This window comes from Ornithodoros turicata, chromosome 3, assembly GCF_037126465.1.
Source record: "Ornithodoros turicata isolate Travis chromosome 3, ASM3712646v1, whole genome shotgun sequence".
NCBI lineage: Eukaryota > Metazoa > Arthropoda > Arachnida > Ixodida > Argasidae > Ornithodoros > Ornithodoros turicata.
In genome coordinates, this window is record NC_088203.1 from 88,504,189 (window position 1) to 88,521,289 (window position 17,101).

General features: G+C 46.9%; 1 protein-coding gene across 1 annotated transcript in view; it reads right to left on the bottom strand.

The window, feature by feature from the left end:
* Nucleotides 1-15,833, bottom strand: part of LOC135388777 (zwei Ig domain protein zig-8-like) — a 228,419-nt gene extending 212,586 nt beyond the window's left edge. The window contains exon 1 of the mRNA XM_064618568.1: nt 15,402-15,833. Coding sequence (XP_064474638.1) covers nt 15,402-15,525 — 124 coding nt within the window. The 5' untranslated portion in view covers nt 15,526-15,833. The remainder of the gene's footprint in view (nt 1-15,401) is intronic.
* Nucleotides 15,834-17,101: the final 1,268 nt, after the last annotated feature.

Here is a 17,101-nt window from a genome sequence, read left to right on the forward strand (position 1 = left end):
AAGCCCGAGACAGGGAAGAAAGACACAACACACGCAGAAACTTTTTCAAGGACTTGTGGACCAAGAAGACAAGACGGGCGCGTGACCACGGCAAGCTGTTGGTAGAGGAACCCACGAACGGCACAGGAGGAAATAACTTGCGGCGAAGAGTAAACTTGAGTGCACAGATATCAGCTTCGAACAAGGCTATGGTGGAATCGATTTTGCAGAGGTTAAGGAACGCACCATCACAGAGAACGGGCTCATGAGAGCAAGCCCAGTGTCCACACATAAATCCAGCGTTTCGTAATATGATTGACAGTAGTTGAAGGGTGCTGACTAGCTGTGCATAACTGCGAAGTGGACGAAACCCCAGACAGGTAAGAAAGACACAACACACACAGAAAATTTCTCAAAAACTTTTCTGTGTGTGTTGTGTCTTTCTTCCCTGTCACGGGTTTCGTGCTCTTCGCAGTAACGGCTATTAGTTGCTTATCATGCCTATATTTTATAGTAACGACCCACGAAACAACACAATACTGCTGCACAAAAATTGCTGATGAGTTTCTGTAGTAAAGTGAATGGTTTTTCACATCACACGCTTCAGAAATGCCAATGCATTTTCTAGCCAGTTTCTGATGTATTTCTAATGCGAATTGACCACCACATTTCTGATTGTACTGTGAGGTAGGTGAAATTCTAATGAGTGTATGATGTATCATCAATGCATTTCTGCAAGCGACTGTACCGAGTAACCGATTTTCGATGCTCAGCTTACGGTCCTGCACCTTTGAGATACTCGCTTCCTTCAAGCGATCGATGGTTTCAAAAGGACGTGCGACACCGATGTCAATTTCCCCTGACAAAGGAGTTTCGTCACCAGGGGGTGGGGGGATCTATTTATTTTGACAGGAAAAGTCAGCCAGAATGGACGGCTTGCTATTCCTTGTTAAATAATTCCTTAGTGCGCATTCCTGGGCTAGTTCAGAGTATGGCGTCAGAGGTCAGAGGTCTTCCGCGGTCCCAGTCACGATGTCACATGCTGCTGAGGAGTCTGGAATCACCACCGCTTTAGTACCATTATACGCATTTTTTTTATGTCTAATAGGAGTTAGGCAAAATAGGCACCAACGCCGGAATAGGCATTTATAGCCACTGTCAAATCGGTACAGGAGGTTCCCCAGCACGCAGTTCGTGCTACTGTATTGAAAAGCCACTATTGGAACCACACACGAAAAACAGTCATTTGCCCAGGAATAACAGGTCTACGTCTAGTATAACGAACATCGTTATACGGTACCAATCGACCAATTCTTTCGGAAATTACGTAAGTAACAAACATTACTTTGCTTACGATCGCGTCAGCCGGCTACATCACGTTCCGTCATGCGAACCAACTGGCAGCTCTATCAGGCCACACTGGAGTCGGCTTCGTCAAGCGATGCACTGGGAAACCAGCAGGATTTTGCGCGTACTGTGGCAGGTGTTGCGCAGGCTGCTACTAGTTGCTTCCGTGTCCCGGCGTGCTTCTCTGCAGTCGATGCTAAGTACAAGCGGCTTCGTGCTCGTCGTCGTCGCGCGGAACGCGGTGCCGGTCACGCTCCTGAACTGCCTCGAAGCCAGGCGGGTTCAGAAAGCTATTGGGCGCCATCTGTGTCAGCTTGCGCGGGACCATTGGCGCAGGTTCACGCCCTCTTTATCCCCTTGTGCGCCGCTCTCCCGGTTATGGGGAGTACTACGACGCCTCTCTTCCCCTGTCTCTCAGCGGAATTCGTTTCGCTCCCTGTCCCTCTGTACATCACAGCCTGAACTACAAATTGCTGAAGATTTTTGCGCAAGACTTACCACCAGCACCCCCGGCTCAGCGACGCCTGCAGTCCCAATCCACGCGCCAAGTCATCCTGTCCTGGACACGCTCTTCACCCTCTCTAAACTTGAAACTGCACTTGCAGCCGCTCCTCCGCACACCTCACCTGGGGCAGATCAGGTTACCTATAAGGCCCTTTGGCATTTTCCCCTGTCGGGCCGCTTGCACCTCCTGCGGCTTCTCAATGAGACTTGGTGCACCGAGTTCCTGAGGATTGGAAGACGGCTATGATGATTTCAATACTCAAACCGGGACAATCGCCGCACCACATTGACTCTTTCCGTCCCAATGCCCTCACCAGCTGTATAGGGAAGACACTTGAACGAATGATTTTCACACGTCTCAGTTGGTTACCTGAGACTGCTGAGTATTTCCCGTAAGTGATGGCGGGTTTCCGCCCGGGCCGCTCAGCGCCGGACTGTGTCATCAACCTAGTCAGTCAGGTACAACAAGCCAAAGCAGAGGGATTATTGACTGCCGCTGTAACTGCCGTTGTGACTGCCGTTCCTCGACGTAAAGAAAGCCTACGACAGCGTTTACCATGCTGCTTTCCTTGACGCTCTTGCTGCGGCTCAAGTTTGCGGCTGCCTTCTGCGATGGATAAAATACTTTTTATCAGGCCGCTATCTCTTCGAGCGCACCGCTGGTGGTGACACCACCAAGCACCACATGACCCGGGGGGTCCCGCAGGGCAGTGTCCTGAGCCCCCTCATCTTTAATCTCATCATGGCTTCCCTTACCCCGTTGATCCCTGCTCACACATCCATCACAATATACGCCGACGACATTTGCATCTGGACTTCTGCAACCCGTCGAGATACGATCCAGCACCGACTGCAAAGCTCTCTCCATGTGATTACCACCTATCTTGCCTCCCGTGGCCTAACAGTCTCACCGGCGAAGACTGTTGCCATGGCGTTCTCGAGGAAATGCTTCCGCAGGTATCCGCTCTACATTGACGGCTCCCCTCTGACTTTCGCCATTTCATACCGATACCTAGGTATAATACTTGATCGCGACCTAACGTGGTTCCGCCATGTGAAGATGATTACACAAAAGCGGCTGCCTGAGTTCACGTCCTCAGACGTATCGCTGGTGCGTCCTGGGGCCCGTCCTGCTCTGATCTTCATCGCGTCCATCAGGCCCTCGTGTTGGGGACACTGCGCTACAGCCTTCCTATCTTGCATGCCCTCAGCAAAACACAGGAGCGCGAGCTACTTAACATCCAGGCCCGCGGCCTTCGCATTTGTCTGGGAGTATCTGGAACATCTCTGTACTCTTACTGTACTCTTGCTGAAGCACGGGACACGCCTGTTCCCCTTCTGCGAGATGCTGATACACTTCGAGTATATTATTGCTATCTCACCAGTCACCCTCACCACTATCTTTGCCATATTGACGACGAATGCCCTGAGTCAGCTTTCGGCTATATATATATTCAGCTATCGCCCGCCTGAAGAATCATCTTCCTTCCTCCTCAACCACTCCCAATTAAGCGCCAGCATTGTGGACTCTTGCGCGTCCTGATATCTGCTCCACCATCCCCGGTCTCCAGCGCAAGCGTGACACTCTCGCACCTGTAGCCCTCCAACTCGCTCTCCATTTTCTGCACTCCACGTATCAGAACCATCGTCAGGTATACACGGACGGCTCAGTCACGGCAGACAGCTCGGGTGCTGCATTTTATATCCCGGATAGTGATTTTCAGTAAGCCTGTGTCCTTCCATACCCAATGTCTTCTATGGAAGCAGAACTCCTCGGCATCCTGTCGGCTCTACAGCACCTGCTCGGTTTGCCGGCTGCTCAGTGGGCTGTTCTGACTGACAGCAAGGCTTCACTGGATCTTCTGCTCTTGTTTCGCCCCAGCACCATATGCACTCTCCACACGCTCATACTGCAAGAACTGACACAACTTGCGGCAACTGGCCATTCTGTGACGCTTCAGTAGATCCCGGGACACGTAGGCCTCCTTGGTAACACCCGCGCAGACACAATAGCAAGAGACGCAACATCTATTAGAGCTCATCCTGCCACCCCTCTGCCCCTAACGATCTCTGCCTGCTCCCTGCGCATTCGCCGGTGGCGCTGTGTCCGTACCCGGCAGTTCCGAGCGGACTCTACCTCATATCATTTCGTACGTCTCATTGACCCCCTGCAGGACTTTACTATTGCCTGCCGGTGCAATAGAGCTGAAGAATCACTCCTCCACCGTCTTCGAATGAATCTTGCACGGACACCCTCACTCCTGTATAAAATGCGCCAGACGAACTCTCCCAATTGCGCTACTTGTTGTGTGGAAGCCGACATCGAGCACTGGCTCCTACCCTGTAGCCGGTACCTCTCACAAAGACTCGTTCTCCAACACCACTTGCGACAACTTGGCCTCCCTAACGTCTCTTTGGCCACCCTGCTGGGCCCGGTCCTGCACATCCAGGGAGCAGTTACGACTGCCCTCTTGAGCTTTCTCCGTGCCACCGGCCTCTCGACCAGCCTCTAAGGCCCTTTTGTGTATCTGTCTGTGTGTATATGTGCGTGTTCCTTTTCTCTCTTTTTTTTGTTTCCGTTTTCTTGCTTGCTTTACGTTTTCTTTTCTATTTTTAGTTTTCTTTCTTTTTTCTTTCCTCTTCTTCCTTTTTCTTTCTTTTCGTTTACTTTCCTTTCTTCGTTTTCTTTTTATGAAAGGGATAGCAAGTCGGTCTATGTCTGACTAACCTTTCCTCGTTGTTTTTTCAATAAACATATTCCCCCCACCCTTTCATTTTTAGGGCCCTATATCTAGTCCTATTTGTGCAATGTGATTTTGCAGTAATCTTCGGCAGGCGCTCCTCCCTTACTGTAAATATTGTACCTCATAAGATGTTTTGTTGGAAAATCGTTATTTTGCTGTACGTGCTGTACCTTCCTGTTGCGGTTTTGTTGCACATACTTGGGTTGATGTCTTGCCGTTGTACGTAATATACCATCTTTTTGTTTTGGTTTTATATAAATACTTGACCGAACAAAGACAACATGACCCAACAGTGAGGGAGCGCAAACCGGTTGCGATGAGACGAAGCCAAGAAGATGCACTTAAAGGTGTTCTGCACAGTCCGAAAAACGCTGCTACTGTTTCATGCATCTCATAAAATCCCCGAAGGAGAACAACTCTGCAAAGTTTCGTCGCATTTAGTAGACGTAAACATATTTTAAAATCATTCCCAAGTATGTAAAAACTCGCTGGCTTTCAGCTGTTGGCAACCTGTACTGCACGAACGGAAGCTGCCGCCTTCGCGTCTTCGAAGCTATTTGGCTCCGCTGCGACTTCCGACTCGCGGCGTTCTCGGGCGAAATGGCCTTCCAGTCCGGCTCACCTTGACCGCAACCGGCTACCCCGAGATCGGAAGGGCGCACGCCTGACGGCTGGCATGGAGGTGTGACGTCGTATTACACACGAAAATGGCGCTTCTTTAGAAACGAGGAAACTGAAACCGAACGGTTAAACCCAGTTAATTACCAGTGTTCTGAAGAACCACAGAAACCAATACTAGCGGACTATGAGATTTGAGTTCACGCAAGGATTATGCACCCTACATTAGAAAAGTTTCGGCATGTTTGTCAAGTTCGCGATTGGCCTTGCTTTCTGGCCAACGTGGCGCCTGCACGCGCGCGCGTACCACAGCGAACTGTTGCGCGCGGACGGTACAGCTATCGCTGTCACTTCTTTGCACATGAATGCGAAAAGGAGTGGACTTTTTTTTTTTTTTAAGTTGAAAACACGCTGACGTTATGCTACTCCAGCAGAACTTGCAACTTCCCTTACGTCATTTTGAGAGGAAGCTCCAAACCGCCCATAGTGCTGCTTTGGGCGACGTCTGGTGAGAAATAACCCCCAAATGATCAAGCAACAGTGGTCTATGTTCCCACCTCTGATTTGCGCTCGTGATCGCTACGTAGCCGACCTTTCTTCGTTTTAGAGCCAGTGTCATGCACCTGCAATGTGGCTGTGCCGCCGTACTTGAGGAGCAATGCTCAGTTGGTGACTGCTTCGACACAATGTTGCCCATAATTTTCAATTTTAATTTTCTAAAAAACTAAGAGTGCCAAATTGGGACCAACTTTGTGACGTAAGTGTACAGAGAGCTCCGGCTATCAATAAATAAATTTTCTGAGATTGCATCTGTACTGCTTTACGGTTATCTTTTTTTTTTTTCGTTTGCCGCATATACCACTACGTTAGTGGAGCAGCACCTGTCCAGGAATTGGTCTGAATTATATTTACAGTGCGCTAGCAGCGAGCAGGTTGCTAAGAAGAGCGCCTTTTCCCGAATTGACGGAAAATGAAGATAAACGTGGAGTCGGCTCTTCCAGTTTGTAGCTGAAAAGGGGACTTGATCGTTGTCTAACGAGCTGACGAGAGCCGGGGCACATGATACTGCACATGATAGTTACTACGCTTCAATATGTATCGTTCACTACGTCATCCACCGCGCCTTATACCGTACGTGAGAATACTGAAGAAAAAAAAAGAGAAAAAGAAAACGCTTTCCTACGTGACGTACTATCCACAAATCTTCGAGCACACGTACGCGCAAAGATGCGACGTCACAGAGTGAGGTATTCCCTTTGGTAGCCGCAAGGACGTGACCTCTCCCGCGGTTCCTCACTGGCGGTAAACGCCTGCTGAGATGTTAGGACAGGATTACTTTCGATATTCGTAGTGCCGATTTGAACACTGCGCGCTTCCGAACACACATCTTTCCAACAATCCAATCTTTCCAATCAATCAATATTCCCAATCAATCAATCCAATCTTTCCAAAACCAAACTTCCAAGGAATCCGCAAAATTCCACAGATTCGCGGATTCTCGATGACATCATTGACGTCATCGGGAGTGGACGCCCCTCTCCTTGAAAAACGCGACCGTCTTCCCTTTTCATTTCAACTTTGGAAGCACAGGGGTGACACAAACCCGCCATTGTTGTAACTACCCTGAAGCGGGTGCTTTTCGCAAAGCCGTCATCTTGTTCTGGACACACGTCATACGCAACGTCGTTTTGAGGTCATGTGACTTTGTTTACATGTCATTTTTGCGCTTGCCGACATATTCCCGTCAGCGGAAAGTCAAAAGAGTCCAGCGTAAACCATACGGTGCTTCTTCCGCGACATGGTATCCCATCTGCCCTAGTTTAAGTAAACCACCACCACCCCCTCTCGCTCGCTACGCTCCTCGAGCCTGTCCCGCGCCCTGGGCAACGGGACGTTACGAGTCGGACTTCGAGTACCTCAAGGGCACTGAAATGATGAGCACCCTCTGAAGCACAGGCGGCAAGCCTCACGGGCCGCAGCACATCGTTGCCATCGCGACTTCTCCCGCACCTTTTTTTTTTTAAGGAGTAGCAAGCCAGCACTTGCCTGGCTGCCAATACACTGGATGCCACCCCTGTGTTTCGCCGTCTGCAAGCAACTGTGGTGAGGAAACGGAAACGTACCTTCGGGGAGTAATGTTGCCAGACATATTGCAGTCTGCGCTCCTTATACGTCATACTTTTCAGAACTTGAAATTAGTTTTAAGATAGTTCCGCTTCGCATAGAGAAACAATAATTTCAGAGAATACAGTGCGAGACGCGCGGAATGCTATGGCATAAATTAGGTAAGTTCCTGAAGACACCAGATTTAGTCACGGCATTTCGACATTTAGTCTAAATTAGCGTAAATTAGCATGAATAGCTTCTTAACACACGAAATTTAGGCTGTAGTGGCACTAGTTGGTGCCCTCGTCATCCTTTCATATGAACCTTTTTGGAATGGGGTAGGGTCCTGCAATAAACGCAGGGAAACATCCCACATCATCATCATCACCCATTCATCTATGCTGTTGTTGTTGTTGTAGTGCCAATCAACTTCTCCGATAATCGTTTAAATTCGACTCGAACCGTGCCTCACCTGTTCTATTCATAGTGGACTCATTTATCGAAGTCTAAACATACCGAAAACGCAAAAAAAGAGAAAAGAAAAGAAAAAGATGAAACACTATTCACATGAGACAATTAATGACAATCCAGAAGATGTGAGTTCGAGTCCTACAGCTGGCTAACCTTTTCAGTGACGTCCATCTTTCATCAGTATCCACATGTTTGCTATGCAGAAGTCCAAGTTGCGAGTACAGCACATGAGAAGTACTTTTTTTTTGGGGGGGGGGGGGGTAGGAGGGGGGTGAGAATTTACGTTAGGAGTAGCAGAACAAGTCGGGAGGCGAGCTCAATTTCTCCTTTTTTTCCCTTACAAACAAACAAACAAACGAAAAGGTGAAACAGTTTACGTCAGACACGATGTGTCGGACTCTCTCTTCACGGTAATGAGCTTGTAGAAACATACTATTCCACGGACAGAACGGTAGAGGCTAGCGCAACAGAAAAATCACATTAAACCCTTCAACACCGGTCAGCCGAGAAAAAAAAAAGGAATGGATGCGGTTGGTCGGCGAAGCGGCGCCGACACGTCAAACCCTCGTTTGACCAGCCTTGTTGTATACGCGTTGTAACCCGAGAACCCCTCCTTTGATACACATAAAGGCTTTTCGTGTCTCGCACTCGTTATGCATCGCGAGGCTCTTTCACCGGAATATTGTAGACCGCCTAAACGTTGCAAATGCTTCCCTACGTGACTAGCGAAGTTGCCCCCCGTTTAAGCACGCAGCGTGTTTGCGCTGCTTTCGTTTCATTCGAACGTCATTTAGAAGCGTGCAACTATATGATTCCGTGTACGTGTTGAAGGGTGCCCCGTGATATACGTCTCGACTGCTAATCTCGACTCGCAAACAACCCTTCAGAAGTGTTGTTCGTTACACGTTCGTAAATTAGAATCCAGTGACGAGCACACGCTTAAAATGGGAACTGCAGCATCGGGCGTAAACCGTACCTGAACAAGAGGTTAAATTCTCGTAATATGCAATGCTTTCCGCCAGGTATTGACCTGACCGTCGTCACGAGAGACATTTTCAACTGATACGCCGATCTTTCCAGACCGTTTGATACTATCAACCACTCTTATTTATACTGTTGGGGCTCTTTTCTTTGGGATTTACAGGTTCGTTTTAGGCATGGTTTAAGTCATACCTTGATAATAGGTCACAAGCAGTGTCGATAGGGAGTAAACAAAGTTGTATTTCACCCATACAACAACAACAGCAAATAAATTGTGACTATGACACATCCACCCATTCTGCCGGCGTGCTGCATGGCCGACCTTTCCCTTTTGCCTTTCCTTTTTCCTTTTCTGTTAATAACCCCCACCCATCCATCCTTTCTGGAGTTCCTCAGGGTACCTGACTAGCCCTCTGCTTTTCAATAGCTATGTGAATAGTCAATCTAGTGTTATTGACAGCGCTCAAGTTTTTCACTATGCAGGTCATCATACGCTTCTTCTGGCAACCCATGTATCAAACAGTGAAGCCTTATCTACTTTGTAACGAAATTATTGACTGCTTATAGATTGGTTAGCTTCAAATACCATCTGTGCGAACCCCGCTAAACCTAAACTTATTTTTTTCCGTAGTCCGTTAAAACGCCCAGTATGTGATTTACTTTTCCATTTGCATGCTTCAGCCTGTCACAATTGTAACTATAAACCTTCGCCTTACTATACATAATCAAAATCTTGGCGTTCACTTTGACAGCGACATGAAATGACACTCATAGGTCATTTTTGTTGGGGAAATTACCCTAGTGTTGCTTGCCTTTTGTACAATATTAAGATTGTTTGTTTGTTTGTTTGTAAGAAAAAAAAACAAGGAGAAATTGAACTCGTCTCCCGACTTGTTCTGCTACTCCTAACAAAAATTATCACCCCACCCCACCCCCCAAAACTTAAGACAATATTAAGATATTTACGCTTTATGCTATTCGAAAGATGATTTTACAGTCCCTAGGTTATTCCCTTCTAAGATACGGTATCACAGTCTTCTTCAACTATTCTGAAGTATAGAGATCTAGGATTAACGGTGTTTGAAAGTCGGCCCTAAAAAGCGTGTCATATAGCTTTTTTGAGTTGAATACTAACCTATTTATTCGGAACAACCTTCCAGTGTTCGACGATCTGTTCGCACAAATTGTAACATTAAGATACTATTGGTCAGATGATTTCAAAAAAAACTAAATACCTGTTCTCGACAGCAGCAACAACGACAACTTGTATTCTCAACGACATTGTATTCTCAGCGACAACGACAACTCCATTGTAAGATGATGAATGGGGAGTTTCATCGCCAGGGGCAGTACTCTGCCCCATTGCTGGTGGTGATGCGGAGAATGAAAGAATGGGACATTCAGATTCGTATTTCTTACCGCGCATCCTTACAAACTACGGCAAAGGGCAGAGAGAGTATTGCATTCCAAAAATATTCCATAGTCTCGGACCGGATTTCTTACATCTCACATCCATGCGCACTGTCAAAGCCATGCTTGAACAGTTTACATTCGATTGTCCTGAGTAGTCAGTGCTGTCTCTGTACATTCATTGCTTCTGTTTGGCTTATACCTACTCTTGTTGTTAGGTACATTGTTATAGCGTCACATTTCATTGCCATGCTTACATTTTAATGCGTTAGCATTAGGACTGTCAAAATGGAAAAAGCTGTATGTATGTTTGTGTCCGTGTGTCCGTGTGTGAGATGGTGAAGCCTCACCGAGATAGCGGTATAAGTGGACATGCAAAGGGCATATAAGAGGGTAAATGTAAATGGAGGTAAATGATTTCAAATTGAAGTAGTCGAAGGTAATTAAGAGTAAGAGGTAAGTGTGATTGGAGGTATTTAAAGGCAATTAAAACAAGAAAGTTGAGTTCAATAAATATGTCATAAAGAGAAAGATTAAATGAAATTAAAGAATACTGAGGGTAACCGCAGGTTATACCGGGGCTAATTAACGTCAATTGAATTGATAGTAATTATGGCAAGTAAATGTAATGAAAGGTAATTAAGGGAATTCAAGATGACCTCATGTAACCTGCGGTTACCTAAGGTAATTAAAGGGTAATTACTGGGTACTTGAAAATAATTGAGGCAAATTAAAGGTTAAATAAATGGACTTACATATAGTAATTGAAAGTGTCAAACCGGGAATAGCATTGACTGGAGGTGGACAACCGGAAGTCAGGTTAGACCGGAAGTGGAGAACCGGAAGTCGCGTTGGATCGGAAATGCATACTGGAACTCAAGTATAGACGGGATGTGGATAACCGGAAGTCGGGTTTAGACTGGAAGTGGACAACCGGAAGTGGATACCCGGAACTCAAGTATGGACCCGAAAAGGCGGTTACTGCTAACGCATCTCTCTCACATTTACCGCTAAATCACCAGTCAATTTTTGTACCTCTTGAGTTTCCCATTTTAAGTGTTATTCTGAGTGTTCTGCGTGTTCTAGGTTCCTCGGTCCCACTGTTGGTGCTAGGCTCTCTTGGCGGAAGCATATTGCAAGCTTGGAGATCAAGATCCACCGTTGGATTGCAGTGATCCGTCACTTGACAGGCATGAGATGGGGCAGTGACACGAGCTCTCTGTTAGCCGTCCACAGGGCTTTGGCTCGAGGGTCCCTCGCGTATAGTTTGCCGGTGCTTAATGGTCTGCCGACATCTTCAGATCATAAGCTGCAGTGCCTCCTGGCGCGAAGAATTCGTGTGTGCCTCGGCGCAGCAGAGACCCGAGCAGTTATTGCTGGAGCGAGGGACACCCCGCTGGATGTTCTTCGCTACGGTGAGACCTGCCGGCTTTTCCTCCGCCTTTTATCCCACCATCGGCGGCACCCGCTCGTATCGAAGATCTTGAGGCGCAAGCACTGCAAGGTGCGCTCGGTGATGACTCAGCTGAAGCCTAGCGTCCCGCGTTTCGTAGTGAAGATAGTGGCTCCCAGTGCTCCTCCATGGTCTCTGTCAAGCCCAGTCACCCGCCTAACTCTTCCTGGCCTGCATGGAAGGAAAAGGGATACAGCCCGGTGTGTCTCCAAGCAGCTTACCCTGGACATGATGAACGACAACTACACGGCGTCAACCTCAGTTTTCACTGAAGGATCATCTACTCGGGGTGGATCGTCCTCGGCACTTGTCATTCCATCTCAGTCAGTCTCCTGTGGTCACCGTCTTTCTCACAGAACGTCGTCTACGTGTGCCGAGCTTTACGCCATCCTATTTGCTATGCAAAAAATATCAGCCAGTCCAGCTCGGTCCTGGGTCGTCTTTACAGACTCAAGACCCGCGCTTCTGTGTGTGGCCAACTTGGGGGTACATGGATCCCTCGATCCTGTTGTCTTTGACATCTTGCAAGCTTATAAGAAGACGACCATTGCAGGGCACACTGTAGTATTGCAGTGGATCCCCGGACATGTCGGTATCAGCGGCAACGAAGAAGCAGACAGAGCCGCATTGAGCGCCCATCAGCACGCAGCTTTTTACCCGATAATGATGTCGTCGGGCGACCGAAGACACCTCCTCTCGACACTCACGGGTCCCAAGATGCAAGCTCACTCCCTTCTCTCTGATGTAGATCCTCCGCTTTCTCTCGTCCTTCCTCCGCCGCTACCGCGCCCCTTAACTGCTCTTTTCCACCGCACGAGGCTCAACGTTGCCTTTACACCTGCCTTTCAACACCGTCTCGGCTCCACCGTCTTCCCTCTGCCCCAATTCTGGAGTACACGGCGACCTCAGCCACGTCGTCCTAGCTCGTGGGCAATACCGCCACGAGTGTGCCCTAATGGAAGTCTCCATGCAACGCATTGACAAGCGGCCGTTCAACCTAGCGAAGATCCTCGGTGCGTGGTCGAACGCTGCCCACCAGACGCAGGGCCTTCCTCTTTTGGCGGAGTACTTGTGCTTCACCGGTCTGGCGACGGCTCTTTGAAAGCCCCCATCATCATCTCTTCATCCTCTCCCAACGCGAAATAGGGCAGTGTACCGCCTCAGCGGCGGTGAATCGCCCACCCCATCAGCATCCAATATATGTGTGTGAGAGAGAGAGAGAGAGTGTTCATCACTCTGTCTGTCTGTCCCGCTCACAAGCCTTTCAGACTCATGCGGGTCACTTGTATTTCTTTATTGCAGAACCTCGCAATAAACTCAATTATTATTATTATATGAAACGTCGCGTTTGGGTGCGTCGGGAATGTCAGTGAAGGACATTTCCAGCATCCTTTTACTGATCGATTGGTTTCTTTTCTTTTCGATCGATAAAGCAAACACTTTAACACTTCAACTTTAACTAGTATCACTTTGCTGGTATACTGATAATATTTTACCAGGAAGTAACTCGAGAACAACCGAAAAGTCCGCTGAATTAGAGCACAGTCACACCTCGGTACGTAAACATTTAAAATTTCAATGTGAACCCTCCTCAAGATAAGCGGTAAAACTTTACTCCAGACAGCTTCTTTACTTTTTAATTTTTTTTTTTCATTTTTTCTTTCTGGAGGTGAGACGTGGAGAGGGGAATATGAAGACGTTGGCTCCAACAACAGAGGCTACTCCAAATCACCTTTGTCTGAAAGTAAAGAAGTAATCGGGGTATGCGCGTGTAGAAAGAAGAAGAAGAAAAAAAAAACCTATTCACATGTGAAAAGAGCCGCGAACTCCATTGGAAATTTCATTCTTTTATCTTCGACGTACACGTTTAAAGGCTGCTTCAACGCTTAACACGCTCCGTGCCAGTCATCATTCCTATAACACCGTTCTCTTCCGTGATTCGTTAAAACGGGAGACGCAAGTCTTTTTGTGACGCTTCTGCAGTTCCGTTAAATCAATCAGGCGTGGTATCCAATGAAATCAAACCAGAAGTGATAACGGTATCATTATGTGCAATATTTGACCCTCAACGTGTTATGTAGTGAAGTTCTGCTTTTAGAGTGATAGTGCACTGCATTCCGAATGTGACGCCATCCGTATACCAACGATTCCTTTCGCAGTCGTTGTGCGCGCACACCGCATCGACTATAATCTCGCTACCATTTCGGCTACAAAATTGGTTTTATTGCGCTATGGCTACACCCGTGTCCCGACGAATGCAAGCTGGCGTATAGAGTTCAGTTTAGCCGAAGAGCTTCCCTGCTTCCACTTAAAAACGTTTCGCTTTTTCATCCTTGATCAGTGCGGAGCACTCGTTTTGGTCCTCGCGACGTATAACAAAAGAAAAGAAAAAGGCGACTCTTTTTCTTGATATATAGAACCAGCAGAAGACAAAATAGTGTTCGAAAGGCTGCATATATATAATTCCAAGCAGTTTTGCCCCCCACGTTTTCTGCCCTGCGGAGACGTAGTGCATTGTTGAACTCCGTGTGGCAGCGTGGCTCCGCGATCGCGAAAGGAGAGAGAAAAAAAAAAGAAAAAGAAAGAAACTGCAAAAAACCCATACGTATTCTATAGCTTAGTTCACCGAAAATGCATTTGCTGTTCCAAATTCTTGGGTTCGTAAAACGAAGAAATACAATGGGGATTTTCGCGTCTCACGACGAACCGTTCAGTTTAGAACAACATTCTAGTTTCGAAATATCGGCACCTCCCGACTTGACGCTCTTGCTTCTATTGACCTTCGCCAGATCGCTCGATTCTCTACTTTTCGATGTTCATAAAATGAGAGCGTAAATCTAGCGTTGATATACGCGAGAGTTCACGTTATGATTGATTCATTGATTCGTAAAAAAAAAAAAAAAAAACTGGAGATGAAGTTCACTTTATATTCTGCATAGTATGCCATATTTCTACGTAGAGTGTACGAAATATGAGACGTATTAGAAATGAAACACGTTTTATGTTTCCGCGCATGTGAAAGAGCAGTTCAAGATGTTGTGTGTATCAAACTATACCAAAGGAAAATAAACTGGAAACGCGAACCCTTATAGATAGACGCGCAAGACAGACGACAAGTAACATTTTTCACGAAACAGTAAAACATTACCGTGGACTGGGACACACGCGTGTGTGTTAGGCTAATGCTGCGCCTTCGAGTTCGTCGAAGGTCGAGAGAATAATCACTATTATAATAATCACTATATTATATTACCACGGGTGAGCATTGAAACATGGAATCTACGCCCATGTAAAAGTCTTTACATTCGCGTAAAAAAAATCTACTACAACACTGCGATCTCTCAAACCTATAGCATATAATAAGCAGTAATAACATTAAACAATAAAAAACTCTCTAAATTCAAATATATCTCCCTACGATAACTCGTGAAAAACTGACCGCTTACGGGAGACCTACATATTGCGTAGTGGCTTTGTTATGGGTTCATATGTTTCAGTTTTCCTCTCTCGTTTTCTTTCTTTCCTTTTTGTGTATGCTTTCTTTGTGCTAGTGCTGCTTGGTGCTTGAGGTATCAAACACATTCCTCTTTTTCTTGTTTTCGCCAGCTTCAACATCAACAACATTCGTGTCCTTATTTCTTTGTTCTTCTGTTTATATCAGCGTGCGTCGCATATCCGCTCATCGTCGCGTTTCTCTTTTTGAAACTAATATCCCAAAGAAAGCACACAGAAATACATACACACACACACACAAATAGAAAACAACCAGAGAGTTAAAGACATGACACCTTTTGTGACGAAAGCTTCAGCGCTCCCGACAAAGGGGGAAGCCGCTTGAAGACATCCTAGAAGAGTGAGCCACCGCACCGGTGTCCTCTGCGCACGCCGCTTTACAAGGGGCGACTCCGCCATGCATCCAACAAGAGGGTACCTGATTTCGCACCCACAAACTCACAAGCCGGCACAGTCACACACGGTAGAGCAGTTGCCTCTCGTCGCCGACATGTTTCGGAGCAGTGAGCGAGCACACAATCACTGCCATCACCACTGGCATTGTATCAGAACACCATTTCCGAAGTAGCTACTAAAATCCACAAAATAAGCACCGACTGAGGGGCACCTATCTGCTCATCTGTTGCACTACCGGCGGTGCGCGGGCCAGCAGCAATGCAGACGACGGTGCCTCTGCTCACGTCGCTCCGGACGCTGCGGCGCGAGGAGCGACGGTGGCGACATGGTGCGGAGCCGGCGACTTCCGCGGCTCTTTGAATGCGCCAATTTGCCGTTAGTTTCGCATGTGACGCTTCATTACGAGGAGGCAACGGAAGGTTGTTGGAGCAGAAGATTCTATTCAATCTGAGCGTTAAACAACAACTTTATTTTTAAGATGATGAACAGGAAGTTTCGATCTGAGCGTTCGTCTCAATGATACACCCTAAAAAGTCAATGTAGACAATGACACGCTGTTGTGCGCAAGGTTCTCGGAACGCTCGCGGACTTTGCTTATGTGTTTCGCTAACAATTTGGGGGATTGAAATTTGCTTCGCTTGGAAGTCGCGTCACCAAATCAGCGAACAAGGCATCCGATATCTAGCTGAACCCCACTGTATGCATACGACAATGGCGACGTTCATAGGCAAGCAGCAACAGGCCTCGTCTTGGATGAGCGGTTTCGAATGTGCTAGAAATAAGGATGTGCGAATATTCCGAATTCCGAACCGGATATGAAAGCACGTATTCGAATTTCGATTCGAAGCGACGTATTTGCCAAATCGACTATATTGAATAATTCGTAAGCCACACTCGGAAGCCCAAAAGCAACAGAAGAGATAGGGCATAGTACGAAGTGAATGAAGCTTCATACAATGATTCATAAGTACATATCATGTGTGCATGCTGTGTATATGTTCGGTTTGGTTATAATACTATTCGCTTTGTATTCGATTCGTTTTTAAAATCACCATTCGCGTAGCTCGATCTTGAACCGTTGAATCGAGACAACGTTACATAAAGTTATGGGATATGCAAAGATAGGACCGTGACGAACCAGCGTAAATGAATTCTGAATTTTGAAAATGAGTCCTTGTTGCTACGTTAACCACGCAAGGCGATGCGTAAAAGTTAGACTTTCAAGTGTCACCGTCTCATTTGTCCCCGCTGATTGATTGATTGACTGGCAGAAGAAAAAAAATGGAGATGTTAGCCCCAAACTACTCGGGACTTGCTGCTTCTCCCAATTGCATAAATTGTGATGAAAAGCTAGGATATTCCGTAGTACAAAATGGTCAAGGGTATCTCATCATCCGACGCTACACGTCTTTCTCCCTTCCGTTATCTCCCTGCTTTATGTACGCCATTGATCCGAAAGGGACGTAATAATGGTGATGCTGACGCAGTAAAATCTCAGTTAATTTCAATCACTATGCCTTGATAATTAGCTCTTCATTTGTATTGTATGTTTACGTGCTTTGTGTAACAGTTGGTGCGT